The following is an 18,351-nucleotide window of genomic DNA, read 5'->3' as shown; positions in this document are numbered from 1 at the left end:
GGGGTTAGAGAAGATAAGCTGCCTTCTTTGGCAAGCAAAGATATCATAACTGCAAGCTACTAAATTAACTTTGAACTCTCTCAAGATCTTGGATCAGTGTAATACAATACAAAGAATGTTCCACTCCTTGACCAATTTTTGGCTTGGAAAAAGAAAAGCAAAGAACTAATAAAGAATAGTCTAGTCTCAAACAAGAAATTCATTACTGCGAAAAGAAAAAAAGATCCACTAATACAAACTGTGCTCTGAACTACTGAATTAAAATATTTGTAACAAATGTGTTTGCTCATAGTATCACTGAATAAGCCACAATACAGCTTTGGGTAAGGCAAATGTGTTGGGACTTATAAAATAATTTTTTTCAGAAAATTTAAAAAAATACATGATAGGTTTGGTACCATAATGCATAAAGGCTTCCTGCAGTGCAATTACTACACAATAAAACCCAGATGTGCTACTTTGAAAGGTCAAGGAAAAGCGATATTGAATTTTTGAAACGGCTTCGGCTACTTTCAGAGAAAGGTGACAAAAATAACAAGATCTTTTTTTTTACGTGACAGTTTACCTTGTCGGGATTCTTGTCTCTCAGTATCAACATTTTAACCTCTGAGAATCATGGGAAGCTGACAGAACTCACTCTCTTCTCCTATCAAATGCAGCATGACTATACGATATGCCATTTAGCACTTTAAACAATAGAATTACTCCAAATATATTATTGCAGACATTCACTGAGCATGCTTCTGATCTACTCACAAGAAAAAGTGAGTAAAGACTCCATGTGTGGCTTTCCACTGAGAGCCTAAGGAACACGGACACTCACAAGATCCTCCTCCTCATCGCTAACTCCAGGGAGACACAATATATTGCTTTTGGTGTAACCTGTCTTTAGTCCTTGAATGAATAACTTCAATCAGTGTTAGGATACGACTGTACACAAAGAATAGTGTTTCTCATTTAATCCATGCAGGCACAGCAGAAATGGCTCTTGACAAAATCATCCTAGTAAGAATTATTAATTTGTGAGAAATTAAGATGAGTATTGGTTTCATAGGCATGGCAGCAAAAAAGAATTTCAAGGAAGAATTGAGGAGTAACAAGGGAAAGAGACATTTAAGGAAACTCTCTTACTGATGAGTGGAGCAGACAGCATATAAGAAAGAAAGGATCAGAAATAAGGAATTTATAGCTATGGACCATGACTACATTTCCAGGTATGCAATACTTTCAGTGAGTGTGTTAGTCTGCTGGACATCACACAATTGCTGACAGGTGAAATCCTGGCTCTGATAAAAGAAAAACCAAAAATCCCATCTGGGCAGCCGTCCTGCTGCCCATCTACAGCATGATGCAGACTGTGACCATGATCATGGAAACACCACTGCCAGACCAAGGCATGGCTGTTGGTGTCCGTGAAAGCAAGGACTTTTGCCTTACGTGGCTGCCTAGATGCCGCCTCCTTCGCTCAGGGCTTCTCACAGTTCTTCAACAGAGCTGCCCCTTCTTCACAGCTCCGTGACTGAACGCATAAAGAGTCCTCTGAACTACGCAATAATTCTTTCAGGGTTCAAACAAATTTTGAACAATGTGATTAGATATGCTGTTTTTTTGCAAGGTATGATTATTCTGTCCGATTTTTTTTATGAAACACCACTCTTAGTCAAAGATGAGCCAAACAGTACACTTATTTAAATAGACATAAGTAAGCCATGTCTTCGAGCATGAAAATGCCTCAAATTAAGTTTTTCTAAAATAGGATTGCCACATTTCTGTTCGGGGCATCTCCTAGGCAGAGCTATTTCTGAAGGTATTTCCAGGAAGAGATGGATTCACGTTGCATGCACTAAGTAATGTGGCAGAAGAAATCGATACGTCAGATTGACGATTCATTCCTAGATCACCTGGGCAGTACACAAGCACTATTACGTTTTGCACACTGTGATCCTAGTGCATACATTCACAGTGGGCATGCCCAGTAGGATGGGCCCAGTGATTACTCCATGCTGGCTTCTTTCAGCCTGGAAATCCTGAGTTAACGTAAAAAGTCCTCCTGTTTCAACCAGACAAAAGTTTCCAAATGGAATAAAGCAGGACATATCTGGGAAAACCTGAATGTAAGATAGCCACAGAGCATTGACACATTTTAACGTAGAGCATTTTAACTTAGGCACCTGCGCCAGCAATCTAATTTCACTATGAAGTCGATAGAAAGAAGTATGTAGTACTATTGGCTTTATCCTCTCTTTTTAAGAATTGTTGCTTCTCTCTCTTTGATGCCACTCCCCCTAATATATCCCTTAATAATGTCACGGAAGTCAAGAAAATTGTATCTCATGCACTACTTTGACTCTATTTTCTTTCTATATCAATCTCTCTAGACATCTAGATACATTCTCCTTTTTAACAGTTGTGATCTGTTACTTGTAGTTATTTTTGCAAATGTTATTCTAATTTATTCTCTCCCAATTTTCTTTCTTTTATCTGACAATCATTCCCTTCTTAGCCTGAATACAACTTGAAAAAATACAGCTTAAAAAAAAAAAAGTAATTTTCTTTAGGGGTGTTTTAAAAAAAATATACTAAGGGGCACCAATAAAGTCATCAAATGTTACAAAACTACTTAGGAAGAAGTGTGCTTTGGGAAAGACAAAAGAAAAAAAAAATCAGCATTAGCAGAAGATATATTTGCTCTGAAAAGAAAGAAAGAATAATCCAAGAATTATATTTTGGATGCAATGTATTTGCAGGGACAGAAAGAAGGAAAAGAAATCTGCAAACTTGGCTAAACTTTGGGTAGTTAACACAACTTAGTTTTACTTAAGCCAAATGAATATTTAAAGCTACAGTTTAGAACAGTTCCAAAGCTATTTGGGGCCTTTAACATCACCAGCCAGTATATGCCAAAGAGCGCTAAAGATAACTGGAGCCTGATCCACTCCATTTGGCTGTTTCTCCTGGTGTTTCCATCCAGGGACTCCTCTTCCTCAGTTCTCTTCAAGCCTGCAACCAGCATCCTCTCCTCTTGCCAGAGACACCATTTCTTCTTCCACAATCCTCAGATATCCTAAACACCCTCCTCCTTTTTCTTCCTCTCGCTTCATTCTTTGCTCAGAAACATCCGTCTCCCTAACAGCTAGCAGCAGCCTGCCAGGGAAGACACCCAGTCAAATGCTCTCAGCTCCCCTCTTTCTCTCTCCCTCCTTCCTGGCCTTCTCCTTAATCCCATTCCAGTTTCCTCCTATGTGCAGTTTCACTCATTCAGCAACACTTATCTCCAGCAGCTGTAACTCATTCACATATACGTTGCTGTCAAACTCAGCTGCTCTGCTTGTCTCATTACAGGCAGAACCATGACTTTTAAGATCTGGTCCCTCAGACTTTAATAATTCATACCAGTTTTTTTTAAGCCAAGCTAATAAAACACTTCATAACATTAGCACATTAATCTGTGTAACAACTAATACAAGATTCAACGTGACAAACAGGATTACAATATAAAGAATAAGACTGCCAGCAACCCACCTGCCATTACTCAGGTGCTGCTGCGTCCCACCCACACCTGCTTCTCTCCCTTTGCAAACGCACTGGACCAGAGCCGCCACCGCAAGGAGCAAGCCCACCCCTCCTCCCACCCCCAGGCCCGTGCCAGCCCAGGTTTCTATGAATACAAGTGGTGACCTGATCCAGGCTAAAGTTAGCTCTTCTCTTTTTGGGGACTGATGAGTTTAAACAAGTGATTTTCCAATTCAGTTCACCACGCGACTACAGAAAGACCTGTGCTGGGAGTGGCATACAGGTGGAAAATGGGGTAGATATTTTGGTGGCAATGCAGCTCTAATTTTTCAGGGAAACACGACCAAGCTTCCTCATTCACGTTCACTGGGGCGTTGCAACTCCTATGCAGCCGCCACCTTAGGAACTGTTAAATCAGGGAAATTAGACCTCCAAGCAGGCCAATTTACTCTTCCAAGACACTCTGGGAAAGCCAGCATGTGGAGATTCAAGCAGCCATGACCAGACTGCATCCACGAACTGAGGTAACGCGAACGCCTCTTTGGTATACCTCTATGTTAACACCACAGCCTGCAGTCTACAAGCAAGAACACGAAGGAGAATGAATTAGCCCGTGCTATAGCTAAAGCTCAGGTATCACGCCATGCACGCTACGTCATAGAAAGAGCCATACCACAAATGCCGCCTTTTTATGTCAACTGATCCCAGTGGTTTCATTACTGGGCCGAAACCACTTGCTCTGGTTTCAATAGCGTGTGGTAATATTATCACCCATTCAGCAGCATGATGTTTCTACCAAAACGTGGCGAAGAAAAGTAGCACGTGACACTCGAGGTCCTCGCTCGCGTCCCCTCCCGCGGGGCTGTGGGTCCCCAGCCTGCCACCTCTCGCTCAGCCGCGATGTGGAGAGACCCAACCAGCCACAGACACCGACCCGCAAGCTCTACCTGCCAACTGCAGCTTGAGTGCAAAATTATCGTCTGTCGCAACACCTGCTGCAAAAGCCCTAGTATTTCCCATTTCTTCATCTATTATGCCATCTCACCACAAAGATGTAACCACATCAGATACCTATGAGGAGCGCAAAGTCAGAAAAGAGGGGTGAAAGTTGCAGACAGTAGGATTAAAACAGAAGTAGGATAGCTTTTGAAAAAACATAATCAAGGTCCCACTTGCGCATGACCACAGAGCCTTACCCTCACTTGGTGGCTGACAAATGCAGCCACAAGCCTCAGCAAACTTTCAGCCTGCAGTACCCAGGCCTGATCCAAAGCCTGCTCGCAGTAATGACAATCTTTCCATTAAATTCACCAAGCTTCATAACAGGCAAATGTTGCACTCCCATATACGTTATCTCTCACTTCTTTCACGTCCTTGTGACAAAGACCCAAGAGTTTAATATCTTCTGTTTACATCAACACCTCAAGGGGACAGTCGCAACCACCTATATAGCATTTAACTTACTAATTTCTATTTTTGGATTTAACCATTTAGTTTAAACAACAATTTATGTATAAACACGCCTCCGATTTGTAAAATTAAGCTGTAGCTTCAACTTCTCAGTCCTCAGATGAGGTCTGTACTTAACTGAAGATATTTCACCTGCATGTTAACCTCTCCAAAGTACTCGCCGGTATCTATAGCACTGCATTTTTGTCCCACCCCTCTGTCTTGGTGCTTTTCTTACTAAAATTAAGACGTTCTGGGGCTTGCTTTGCGCTTGCTTTAACAAATTACCCAATCTGAGCAAAAGCAACAGTGGAATACTTCAAACAACCTGACACCGAAGCCTTACGCTTCTCTGCTAAACATCATCTTGTTGAAGGCAGTAATCTGTAAGGCTTGCAGAGATGATTTGTTGGTTGTTTCTTTTAACGGAATGATAGATAAGCCATCTGGCAAAGGAAAATGCAGTTCCTCGCTTTCTGGTACCAAGGAAACTGCTTTTTCATCCTCCCTCCTCAGTAAAAGTCATAAGGCATTTTACTTACGGCATCCACTTTGACGGCTGACAGCACGACTTCCATCAGGATCAGCAGAAGCCCCAGATCCCTGCAGGGAAAGGTGAATAAGCACGATATTGTTTTAAGCCAGCACAAAACAAGCACGTGGTAAAACTTCGCAGTTAAAGCCGACAGGACGACTTTAAAAGAGTTATTTCCAAAAGCCCGCCGGGCGGAATTACTTACTGACAAACAAAACCAGGCGCACGGGGAGGCTGCGAGATGTCCATTTTCGCTCCTTCCCTGCCCGGGGGCTCGGCTCAGGGCTTCCTCCCGCCGGCCGGCCGCCCCTGCAAAGCAGAGAAGAGCCCCGCGTAAGGCCGCTCCCCCCGCGGCGCCCTCCGCCGGGCCGGGCGACGCCGCTGCCGGGGCAGGGACCGGCGCCCCCGGCCGGGCCGATCCGGGGGCGGGGGGGGGGGTGCCGCGCCGCGCCCCGCCGCTCCCCGCCCCGCTCAGACGGCGGCGTCCCGCCGGCCCGCAGCCACCCGCGGGGGCGCGGACCCCCGTGGGCCGGGCAGAGCCCGCGCCCCCGGCCCCGGCCCCGCGCCCGCTCCGCTCCGCACCGTTGCGCGCCGCGCTGCCGTGCCCTCCCGGGCGGCAGCGGCCGTGTGGGGCGAGGAAGCGGCGCGCCTCCCGCCTCCACTCCCCCCCCCCCCCCCCGCCGCCGGCCCGCCACCCACCCGCGGCGGGGAGGAGGAGGAGGAGGAGGAACAACTGCGGCCGGCGGGGAGCGGGCGAGGTTGCGCCCTCCCCGGGTCCCCGCCCGGGGGGAGGAGAGGGGGCTGCCGCCGCCCATCGGTTACGGCGCGGCGAGTCCCTCGCCCCCGAGGCATTGCAGGCGCCGCGGCCGCCACGGAGGGGAGAGGCGCGCATGTGGGGCCGGCCCCGCGGAGCCCCACACTGAGCCGCCGGCGCCCCGCCGCCCAGGGACCGACGGCGCGGTGCGGTGCGCGGCAGCATGCGGCTCTGGCTGGGCTTCGGGCTGCTGCTGAGCGCCGAGCTCAGCGCCGTGTCTGCCGCGGTGAGTACGCGGGGGGCGGCTCCCCCGGGCTGCGCGGCGGGGTGCCCGCGGGGGACCCGCTCCCGGGGACGGGACGGGGCGGCCGCGGGGGGCGGCGCGGGGAGCCCCCATCCCTGCGCCTTGCTCCCGCCTGAATTGCGCGGGGCCTCCGCTGTGGAAAGGGCGGAGCGGCCAGGTGGGCTTGGCGGGGATGCCCGGCTTGCCCCGCCGCTTCCGCGGGCGCGGAGCGGGGCGGCCGGCACCGGCGTGGGGCCCGGCCTCCCCCCGGGCCGGCGGCGGGGTCCGGGCCGGCGCCGCGGGACGGGGCCCGGTCCCGCCGCCCTCTCGCTCCCCCACGGCTCGGCGGGGAGCGCCTCTGGCTGGGGGGGAATACAAAGCACGCACCCACCCGGGACTCGAAAGTAGCGAGTTGTGTCTCCACGGTAAAAAAAAGAAAAATAAAAAGGTGAGCTTTTGTAGGGGAAAAAAAAAAAAAAGGGAAAGAAAGAAAAAGAAGCGGTTGGTTGCTTGGACTCCAAGTGCTGTGCTCGCTGCCTTTGACCCCCGCGATGGGCAGTAGGCTGGAGACCAGGCAGGATCCTGATGTTAATGGTTAGAGTTGAGTTTTGGCACCTTTCCCGATGGAGGCAGATTCGGCCACAGACATTTAAAATCGAAAGTATGCAAGTAGTCTGAAAGTTTTGCTCAGGGAGCTAATTTTATCACTGAGGTATTAGCGATCCGCTGTCCTCCAAATTAAAGGACTCTCTTTCCTGGCGCTCCTGAAGTATTTGTGCAGTTCTTTCTGTACCTCTAAGTAAAAGGTAGTTGACATAATAATTTGAAATAGGTCATCTTTTTGTGTCTCCTTGGTGTCTTGCATTTGATTAGGTTGATGCTGTAGTAGTGAAATTCAGGGGTGCAGAAAACTCTTCAGTAGCCATGGGCAGTTGGATTTTGGTTGTGCTTTCTGCTATAAATGTAGGATCTGCTATTAGTAAGCAGTAAAGGAAGCACCGGAAAGGGTTGTTTTAAACTCTTTTTTTGCAGTTTAAGATGAAATTAGCTTCTATAATGAATTATGATATCTCTATGTGACCAGGGGGACTGTATGTATGCCGTGAATCAGCTGAAGTAAGAAATGCACTGAACTTCTGATGTCTTATCTGTTGCTCCTAGGCTGATAGTATCAGGCTTACTGTGATTGCAGTAAATCACTGGGTGATGCATCTCTTAGGTGATTCACTCATCATGTGGCATTAAGCTGATTAAACTCTATTTCTTTCAGGATATTATTAATTTTAATTAATTGAAATCTTTTGAAGTAAATGATTCATGTTTGAGTTCTGAATTTGGTATTCCTAGAGGTATAAATATCTGCCTGTGGGATATGTTCCCGTCTTGTGCTGTAAAGTGAAGTCATTGGGTAAACCATGACTGTCAATCAAGGACAGAAAACTATGTAGGGAAGATGCACTTATTAAAAGAAGATACAAACTTTAGTATCAATTATACAATTTCAAGTCTTTTGTAGCAACTCCGAAGAGGCTCTGCTTTAGAAATGTCCTTTATGTGCTAGATAAATAAAAGTTTTGTTAAAATCAAGATTCCTTAAAATGTAATCTGGACCTGTTAATTGTATTATGAAGTTATCCCCGTAATTAACCGTTCTGTCTATGCTATGCTGGCTGCAGATTTACACTTCCTCGTCAGCGCCACCAGGAAACACCAGTATGCTGTGGAAACGGAGCTGCTTGTAGTTTTGTTGCCTTAGACAAACTTTCAGCCGCACATGGGTGGCCTCTCAGTCAGTGCGGTTCTGCTGGCATTGTCCCCAGCTCCACGCTGTTGCCTGTCATTAGCAACTCCCCAAAAGGTGATGGAGGCTGTTGCTGGCCGCAGCGTGCCAGGCGTGGGTGGTGGTCGAGGGGCTTCTCTTTGGAGGTCCCTGAGCCGGGCTGACGCCGCTGAGTGATTGTGGCTGGGTGGTGTGATCTGCAGTGCACCTGGGCAGGACCTCTTACTTCTGCTTTTGGAGAGCTGGCAGAGCTGGCCCATTGCTCACATTGTCCTCAGACGAATGAGTTCCCACTGCTCATGTTTGAAGAGTAGGTGTGTTAGCAGAGGACTGCGTGGTAGGCAAGGTTGTATGCAGTACTCTTCGCAATAGGCTGAATGGAGCAACTGCTTTTCTCCTGCAAAAAAAAAATGATGCTGGTTCTTTTCTGCCCCAAAATAGCTTATATTAGCTAGATCTAAAAAAAAAAAAAAAAAAGTTATTTGTGCAGCCACAGTCTTGTCATGTTCTTAATTGTCCTGTAGCCTTCGTTGCAGAATCACTGAGGCTGGAGTGCACCTTGGAAATTGTCTACTCCCACCCCCTGCTCAGAGCAGGGCCAGCTACAACAGGCTGCCCACGGCTGTGTCCAGCCGGGTTTTGAGTATCTCCAAGGATGGAGACTCCACAGCCCCTCTGGGTGACCTGTGCCGGTGCTCGGCCACCCTCACAGGAAAAAATGTGTCTTCATATGTGCATCATGATTGTGCCGGGGTAACTAACTGAGACTTGAGACCGTGCCTGTGAATGCAAATGTAGCAGAAGCAGCTCGTGCTATGTTGTTGGTGGTGATTCTGCAGTGTAACAGGGTTGGCAGAGTGACAAATTGTTTTTATCACTGACATATCCATGATTAAATACATACAAGGAGATTTGGAAGGACTGCTCTCACAGAGGCATTTGACGTAGCAAAGCCAGCCTTGAGCCAGCCGCTGTCAGGATCCTGTGCCTCGGTACAGAAAAGGGAGCTGCTCCGTTGCAGCTCCCACAGGTTGTAATGTGGCAGTATACAGTGCATCCAGATGTGGCACTGGAAGCTCAGTGTTTTTTACATTGTCCAATTATAATTAAAATATTAATTATAGCTAATCTGGGCTTTTGTACTCTTCTATGTTCTTCTCGGGAGATTCATTTTCAAATTATAAGGAGAGCAGAGTGGAAGACAGGGCAGTAGATTAAGATGTTTCCAGGTCAGGCTGAGAGACTGCTCCCACGGGACAGTTACAGGAGAAGCTTGTTTTGATGGATCTCTGCAGGGGCTCTCATTTCTGACACTCTTTAGGCTGCCATTTCCTTTGAAGAAAAGTCCATTTCCTAACATTAGTACTGCTTGGTTGGGAGATGACAATGCCGTGGGAATCCCGGGTTGATGTTTCGGTACCTTGTTGATGCCGCTGCAGCGCCTGTCCCTGTGCTTTCTGCAATAGAGCAAGATCTTCCGGCTGCGCTTGAGCCCCGGGGCGAGTCGCCCTCCCCACGGGTGGGCTGGCTGCCCTGCAACGCTGGGGGAGCGGAGGCGATGCCCTATCTGCCGCCGCTCGGCGGTGGGCTTAGCGGTCTCTCCGACTTCCCAACCCACCTCCCTTTCCACTTTCAGTGTTGGCAAAACGGGAGCTGGGCCAGAGCTGAGAGCAAGCTCTATCCAGCTACTAGGAGAAGGCAGGCCAAAACAGTGATAAAAGCATGCATAATTTCTTCCACGAGGGCAGTGCTGATTCCACCAGGGCTGTTCGAGCCCAGCGTGTGGTGGCAGCTGGGGACGCACTGGTGGGAGGCCAGGAGGTTTCTGTCCCCGCGTAAGCCCCGTCTGGGGAGTGGTGTCCCCTCCGTGGCTGGGGCAGAGGCAGCTCTGCTGTGTTGCCCTCATGGCTTCCTCGCGTCACCCCTCCTATTTTTAAACTGTGTTTGGGGCTGCAGTCTGACACATGCAATTCTAGGCCAAAAGCGAAAAAATGAATTGCTTCCAACTGGTCTGAACAATTTTTCTGTTCCTTTTTTGTTAAAAACATGGTTTATGGAGATGAAGAATTACAAGACTGATAAACTGAGAGCAGATAAGGGAAATGACTTGGGCTTTTGGCGTGTGGCTGAAGAGAAGTCGTCTGACTGAGTCTGAATGACTGACAGCACTTCATTTGGGGGTGCTTTTACTCGTGAAATAAGGCTGGGTTGGGCACCTGCCTTCTGCAGCCGTTTGTGTCTAGGGCTGCCACTGCAATGCTGAGAGACCTGTCCCCTAAGGCCATTTGACATCCTTGTCCCTGCATGTCCTCAAGGACTTGCCAATACCAAGAGCACATCTGACAAACCCTGACAGGTTTTTGTTCAGGATGGAGATATAGTCACTTCAATTCAGAAAATGTGGCCAGAAGGAGAGACCTAAGTGACTTCCAATAAGTGAAGCATCTCTCGGGCTAGGAGGCTTCACAGGGAAATGGAAGGCAGGGTTCAGTTCTCCCTGCCAGGCTGTGGCGGGGTACAGGAGTGTCTGAAGAAAAGTACAGCACTCCCTTTTCTTTTTGTTGGAGCGAGGTGGCTTGGCAGGAAGGGGTATGAGACCTGGCACAGCCAAGGGTGCACCACAGAGGGCCCTGAGACTGTGGGCAGGAAGGTGGCCCTCCAGCCCAAGGCGAGGAGCGCTTGCCGGGGAAGCGGCGGTTGTGGGTTCATCTGTCCACCCCGCAGCAGTGGGGAATCATTTGGTCAATATATATACAGCACAAAATGCGTGGGCACTTCTGGGAGCAAGGGGGTGGGCCTGGTGACTCCTTGCTCCCAGGAGAACGTCCTTGTCCCTGCTGTCCTTCCTGCCCGCTTCCCCTCTCCCTCCTGCCGCAGTCAGGCGAGAAGGGTGGGCTGGTCTGGGGACACGTACCTGTTTGCTGCCGGCCGTGCTGGAGGACGCGGTCCCCGAGCCTCCCTCAGCAGCCGGTCCTGACTCGTCTTGGTGAACTTTGTTCCCGGAGCCAGCTGTCGAGCGTCAGCACACGCAAGCGGGTTCCTGGACCGTCCTCCCAAGTAGCACGGTTTGCGCTTCTGAGCGTTTGTGTGTATCAGATGCCTGCGAGACTACTGCAGTGTTTCATCGCATCTTGTCTGCTTGGCATATATAATCCTGGGATATAATTAGGTTATATAATGCCTGAGGCTATGCTGGATGTATATGCTGTCAGTTGCCTTGATCCCATAGAGAAATGTAGGATAGCGGCTGCAGGCAGCTAAGACAATTGTTTAAAAATGTCAGAAACCATCTCTAGGGATAGGCTTATGAATATTGTTCTTTTTATAGAACTAGACTAAACAAAGGAAGATTCAACAACCTCAACATGAGAATAAATTGACTTACTTCATCAGTGTTTAAAAGTTACATAGTGCTCCCTTCCCAGAATTTCCATTGACTTTCCCATCACAAAGGCCCGTGACACCTTGCAAAATTTGGTTAAAGGGAAGAATTTGGGCGTGGGCTATGACCTGACCGAAATAGCAACCTGTGCCTTTACTGAGTAGCTGAAGGTGTGAAGTACTGCTGCAATTTAATGATGTTTGTGGGATGATAAATTTTTGGTCCTCTGGGTTGTGAGTGGCTGGGATTATTCTTGGTGATTTAATACATCAGAAAAGTATGTGGCGTTAGCCCTCCAAGAGTCTATATATAGCAGTATCTTGGACAATGTGGAAGTAAAATACAGAACAAATTAAAACATTGTCAATATGTCAATTGCTATCATTATGCTATTCTAATCTGAAGTGACTTGCGATAAAGAAAAGGGCAAATGTGTTCTTCATAAAGAATATAAGTAGAAAATATAAAAAAACCCCACTGTGTGTTGTTGCTCTCTGACGGATATAAACAGAAAAAGGATGATCAAAGATTTAATAAAAAAATTGTGTCCATTTTAGCTTTATGTTCCTATTTAGTATTGAGAAAAATATAAGTATATAACTAAGCAGGTTTCAGTAAATGTTTCAAAGACGAAGAAGATGACCGTTTAACGTTACTTTATCTCTAAGATACTCTCTTACAGAAGGAGGAGCTTGGATAAACTTTCTAAATTGAAAAAAAAAAGTACAGTAGTGTGTATTTGAAAGCACTTTAGCTTCCAGTCCCTTGTACTTCTGCTATACTCTGTTCTGCTCTGGATTCACTTATTACCACTTTGATTGATCCAGTATCTCAAATATGTATTTCTTAGGAAACCTCCTACTTTGTGCCTGCTTCCATCGTATTTCCAGCATGGGCAAAGAACATTGTAAGCCTTAAGGCTGTATTAACCCTTCTCAGTTTAGGTGAATGTGTGGGGGCGGTAGGAAATACCCCCCTTTCTTCTCTGATGTACCAAGTCACCAAGTGTCTGAAAACTTGTACTTATGGTTTCCAGTGAGGATTGTAGTCCTGCTTTTATACCCGTGCTGGCGTGCGGTGCTGGTGCAAGGTGCTGAGGCGCGGGAGCAGGCGGCAGGTGCCGTGGGAGCCGCCAGCCTGGGAATCCGCTCGGGTGGAGATGAGTCAGCCTTCCCTCACAGCCCGCAAAAAAACCCTTTTTTTTTGGCCTGGATTGCCTTACAGTAACATAATAAAAAAGGCATGGCCAAAGATGAAATGAAGGAAGCCAGAAAAGAGTTGGAAAAAGATGTTTGTTTGTTTGTTTTTTTAATTTATTTTTTCTAATGTTACCTTCGAGTAGCATATCAAAAGCTGTCCTCGCACATGATCTGAAATAAATGGCGTAAGATTTTCTAACATTGTGCCAACCTAACTAACAGAAAGCGTAACTGTGTTTCCAGCAGTTATTCAGCTGCTTTTATGGAATTTTATGTAGGTTGGGGGTTTTTTTGGGTGGATCCAAGAGAACTGCTAAACATCCTCTGTTCCCCTCCTTTCCTCTGCCTTTTCTCTCTGGGTGCGCGTTCCTGCTGCCTTCACCTTTACTGCCGCTGGCAAACAGCCTCTTGCGGGGTCTGAGGAAGGGTGTGCATCTTCAACAGAACAATGTAAAGGACAAAGCACAAAGTCCTGTCAAGTGTGCCGAGTAAACAAATTGCAAAGTAATAATTCATTTTCTTTCATCTTTTTGTGGCTTTCGTCCGCTAGTTGCAGTGACAGAGACAGCTTTTTGAGATGAAGGTTTTCAAGATGGCTGAGAGGGAACTGGCGGAAGAAATTATCAAAGTTATAAAATAAATGGAAGAATTAATTTAATATACAAGGATTAATAGGAAGAACTAGAATATTTTAATTAAAAACCTAGTGAGTTAGGTCTTTTGCATTCAGAAGAGATACAGCCTGTTATAGGTTAAGCATGGGACAAACTATCCATTATCCTGTCTGTAGATAACAGTGTATACCTTAACATTTCAAACACTACAACTGGGAAGCAGAAATAAGATTTTAGCTAAAGTTTGTCACCCCGGTGGAGAACCCTGTCCAGGTGTTAAACTGGGAGCAGAAGAGTTGTGCTGAAGAGCTCGAGTTTGCAGGCTCCGTGCTTTGTCTCTAAACTGCGATACGATGAAAGCCACAAATCAGTTCTAGATGTGGAACTTTTTTAAAAGCTGCCAGAATTCTGCTGGTATTCCCTAGCATCTGCTAGAAGAAAATTACTTGAGGCAACTAACATTGCATTTGCTCTACCACCTTTAAAACTCAGTGTCCAGCCTTTTCTCTGCCCATGTTTGCCTGAGCTGCTGTGGGATTTATCATCGCTCTGGCTACATGGGAGGTCTGTGGTTTCACCAAGACGGTCAACCTTCCTTCTAGCCAAGGTGCCCTCTCCTACATCTTCTGTACATGAAAACGTTGTCTTAACACCGGGGAATGAACTTGGTAGAGCATTTCTAAATGGTTTAGTGGATGAAAGTGTTCTAATTCATCAATATAGTTGATGCCGTTCTTACATGAGGATTATTTCTATAGATATTCATTTTGGAAATTCACAGTGAAGTTTATAACCTTTCATGCAGATAATCACTAACTTAGGGGAAAATGTAGTGTTTTATTAGCTGGTTCTATTTTAACAGATAATTTATGGGGTCCTTAGTTTTGGTGTACAGATAGCAGAATGAGAAAGGCTTCCTTTTTTTTTTTTTTTTTTTTTTGTAATGACAAATGTTTCAGTTGTAGCTAAGGGATAAAACAAATGAGCCCATTTTCACTAGATAGCTATGTGCTGACTAGATATTTTAAGTCTTTTGGTCTTATTAGTCCAGTTGTTTATCTAGTGGAAGGAAACTTGTTTTCTAGTCTACTGAAGACTTCTGTTGAAATATCTGATAATCTAAAAGCATTGAAACAAATCCTAAGACTGTAATGGAACCCAAATAAGGCTGAAAAATTACACTGGTCTGGACTTATGGGGCTGTAAAGGATTAGAACAAAAGTTTGAAGAAAAATTAGTACATTAATGGTTTGTATTCTTAGTGCACATATTAAGGGAAAAATCAGCTAAGTGAGGGTAGACTCAAGCATTCCAGGAATTTTCATATTGTGCTTGAAGCTCTGTCCCTTTTATGGCAATGGTAAGTCAGTTATCTGCTAGCAGAATAAAAAAGGATAAATTCTGGCTGCCATAAAGCCAAGATGCATGTGCAAGCAGTATTCAGGGCCAAAACTCAGAAGATTTTTTTAGCTGTAAATATATGTGTGTTTTTAACAGTTTGCAAGAACAGGCAAGGAAGACTAAAACTACGTAAATGCTTGTAATATTACAGCTTTGCTTGAGAAGATTATGAGGTTTTTTACTGAAACTATCACTTTTTTTTTAGCTGAAGTCTATTTATTGGGGCTGTATTTTTGTTACGAACAGTTGCATTTTTGGAATCAACATGGAAATATTTAGAGAAAAACAGGGAATAGCAAGAGGTATAAATTAAAGTGAGAAGAAAGTAAAAAGCTTAAAATTATCGTAGGAAGTCTACATTTTTTACCCTTTTTTTTTTTTTTAAATGGTACAGTGATTCTGAGGAGTCAAGGCTGCGTGACTGATCCCAAGGGGCTGGAGTAGAAACCAGGGCAAGAAACATCCCGGAAGCCAGGGATTAGAAGAGATTGTCAAAAACTGGGATTACATAAAGAAGGAGTCAGGAAAGAGGGAAAGGACTAAGCGCTAGAGCCCTGCACTTACAGTTTCGTTTAGCTGTAGAACAACTGTGGGAGCTGCCTCTGGCTCCTGGCCCCTGTCACCGTTTGCGAGGACCCCCCAGCTGGCAGTCCCAGCCTGGAAGGGGTTGTTCCTCTGGTCATTACTGGTAAATCCCAGCTGGGGGAAGACTCAGACATGGGTTCTGGTGATGTTAATTCTTACGTAATGTAATCTTACTGTCTGTGACTTTCTATTGCTATTTTAAAACTTACTTCCCATTATGGACCTTAGTGATATAGTGAATGTTGTACCAGTGCCTAAGGTCTTTGGGTTAAATAATGTCTCGGCTTATGCCCTTGAGAATGCCAAAATAATAGTTCAAATCAGGCAGAAAAACAAATCCATCTTGCTGGGGACATGCCTTTGAAAATGTGCTCTGATTCACACTGGTCAGACAAACAGTGGATGCCGGTTTCTGATGCGTTTTCCAGGAATGGTATGCTTGGTTGGGACAGAGCTTGTCATCTTGAATGGACTGGATGTGTCATGAGCATAGAAAAGCTTTGAATGGTAGCCCTTGAGATGTGCAGGCAGGCAACTGCCAGCCTCGCAGTGATTCTAGCTCAGTGCCCTCTGTCCTGTCAGGTGCAGAGTCCTTTCCTCAACGTTGCTAATGACTTCAGCTTCCATTTAATTCATTTTTAGAGTAGCTGAAGGTGCTAAGCATGTGGAAGAACTTTTCTTAGAGCATCAGGGAGACCAAAGAAGATGACGGTGACAGGGCAAAGCCAGAAAACTGCATAGGTCAAAAATGAGGAAGATTGTTTTGTGAGGATGCTTCTGTGTCCTGTCGTTATAGGAGTCATGTTTTCTTCTTAGTGTCTTCAAATAAAATCCTCACAGGAACAAGCCTAGCAAGCGATGGTCTTGTACCCATTTGTGTCACCACAGCTTTTGCAAAGATCACATACACGCCTACTAAAAGGTGTTTGTTCTAAATACCTCCCTTGCATTCAGTAACACTTTCTTATGGATACCACAGGAGCTGCTGGTGCTGGAATGGACTTGGCAATGTGAGAGCAAGAGGAGAAGGTCTGTGCGATCCTGTAGATACACTGTTCCTGGATGCTGCCAGGCCCACAGAAAAGTACAACTGCACAAAACACATGTAGGATATCTTCAAGACTAACTGAACCTATGTTAAGGCCTGAGCTGGCATGTACATGGTCCCTATGCAGCTTGAAATGAAAGCCAGCATATTATGATTTTGGTCCAGAGTTTGCAAATTACCAATTCCGTGCACAATTTTAGTCAGTCACACAATATGAGACACATCTGTGTATTGACAGATATGCAAGTCTGGACTCCGTTTCAGCAGAAGACATTTTATATTTGTTTATTGTCAATATATCAATATAATTTATTTTAACAATTAGTCTTGTGTTGGTTAAAATTAAATAGAATCATTTTAGCTTATGAAAGAGAACAGCACGCAGAACTTAATGCAATACCAAAACAGGCCATGTACGAGTATCTATCTTCTGTTGAGCTCAGGTTTATTTTAGCTGGACTGTTACCCTGTACCATATGGCCCATAAGCAATTCTTTGTTTTTGTAAATCCCCATTCATTATCATACATTAAAGTCTGAACATTTCATGAACAAAACATGAAAAGTTTTGCATTTTGCTGCCCGTGCTCTCTCAGATGCATGCCATCATTGCAATGGTAACGGGCAGTTACACGGAACGGATTTGCACATGGCGCAGTGTATATCTATATTGTGCAAGAGAAATGTATGAAATTGATTGATATGGGAAGGTGCATATGTGATTATGTCATGTCTTGTATTGTTTTTGATAACACCCCTACATTTCTGATAAATGTGGTTCAGCTGTCTAGAAAATTATTTCACAGTTCTAAATCCAAAGATGTATAAATCATATCAAATCAGTCATGAAGACGGAGAATGAGTTCTCTGCAAAGTTGCCCATATTATTGGATCAAGCATTGGAACAGGCTGCCCAGGGAAGTGGTTGAGTCACCATCCCTAGAGGCACTTAAAAGACGGGTAGATGTGGCACTTAGGGACATGGTTTAGCGGTGGACTTGGCAGTGCTAGGTTTACGGTGGGACTCGATGATCTTAAAGGTCTCTTCCAACATAAATGATTCTAAGTATTGCTGAAAAGAACTGAATGTTGTGAGTACTTAAAATGTGAGCCTCTTATATGAGTTTTTCTGTACCTGAAGACAACTAATGAATTTCTGGAATGCTAGGTAAAATGTAAAGCTTGGGTACAACACCACTAGTTAGAATTGAATTTGTAATATTGCATGTAGTGATCTGTTTCTTGTCACTATTGTTTGCTGTGTTAGAAAGTGTGAAGTGCAGAATTCCTGTGCTTAGATTTATAGTATTAGATGCAAGCTGCCAAGAAAGCATTTTTTTAAATCTGAATCACACCATGCTAAAGGCAGGGTTATGATGTACCTTCATAAGTAACCAATCTCATATTTGTCACTGGTGGTGGGCAGAGATCTGTGTGTTTCCCTTGGTTCTGATTATTAAACCGATAGCCCAATATCAAGTGAGATAATCCATAGGAATTAGTCATTTGACTGAGTTTTGGTGCTGATGCTTCAATATCTGACTGGCTGCAGGAATTATTTAGTGACCTGTTAAGCGTAAAACTGTCATGGAGAAGCCTGGTCTTATGCAAGTGTCTGCTTTTTTAGACTGGTTATTTGCCCGCCTCTGTTTGGGGGGGCAGAAAAGGGATGGGACTGTAAGAGAGTCAAGGCACTTTGCACATTGTGGTGCAATACTGAGGTATCAGCTGGGCAGAGAAATAATTTCTAAGTATATTGGCTCGGTAAGACCAACGGCCACACTTAGTTGTCCCCCCATGCCTTCCCAT

At 45.5% G+C, this 18,351-nt stretch overlaps 2 protein-coding genes across 3 annotated transcripts in view; one reads left to right on the top strand and one right to left on the bottom strand.

Annotated features, from left to right (window-relative positions):
• The window catches only part of COL4A2 (collagen type IV alpha 2 chain), a 145,866-nt gene extending 139,710 nt beyond the window's left edge, over positions 1–6,156 (bottom strand). Inside the window, exons 1-3 of the mRNA XM_082332636.1 lie at positions 6,080–6,156; positions 5,703–5,806; positions 5,505–5,565 (exon numbers count right to left, since the gene is read on the bottom strand). Coding sequence (XP_082188762.1) covers positions 5,505–5,565; positions 5,703–5,746 — 105 coding nt within the window. The 5' untranslated portion in view covers positions 5,747–5,806; positions 6,080–6,156. The remainder of the gene's footprint in view (positions 1–5,504; positions 5,566–5,702; positions 5,807–6,079) is intronic.
• A 211-nt stretch (positions 6,157–6,367) lies between these two features.
• The window catches only part of COL4A1 (collagen type IV alpha 1 chain), a 132,716-nt gene continuing 120,732 nt past the window's right edge, over positions 6,368–18,351 (top strand). For both annotated transcript variants that reach the window (XM_082305079.1, XM_082305078.1), the window contains exon 1: positions 6,368–6,537. In XM_082305079.1, coding sequence (XP_082161205.1) covers positions 6,475–6,537 — 63 coding nt within the window. In that variant the 5' untranslated portion in view covers positions 6,368–6,474. The remainder of the gene's footprint in view (positions 6,538–18,351) is intronic.

This window comes from Platalea leucorodia (genome assembly GCF_965183815.1).
Source record: "Platalea leucorodia genome assembly, chromosome: 2".
Classification (NCBI taxonomy): Eukaryota; Metazoa; Chordata; class Aves; order Pelecaniformes; family Threskiornithidae; genus Platalea; species Platalea leucorodia.
This window is presented reverse-complemented; position numbering and strand designations above follow the sequence as displayed.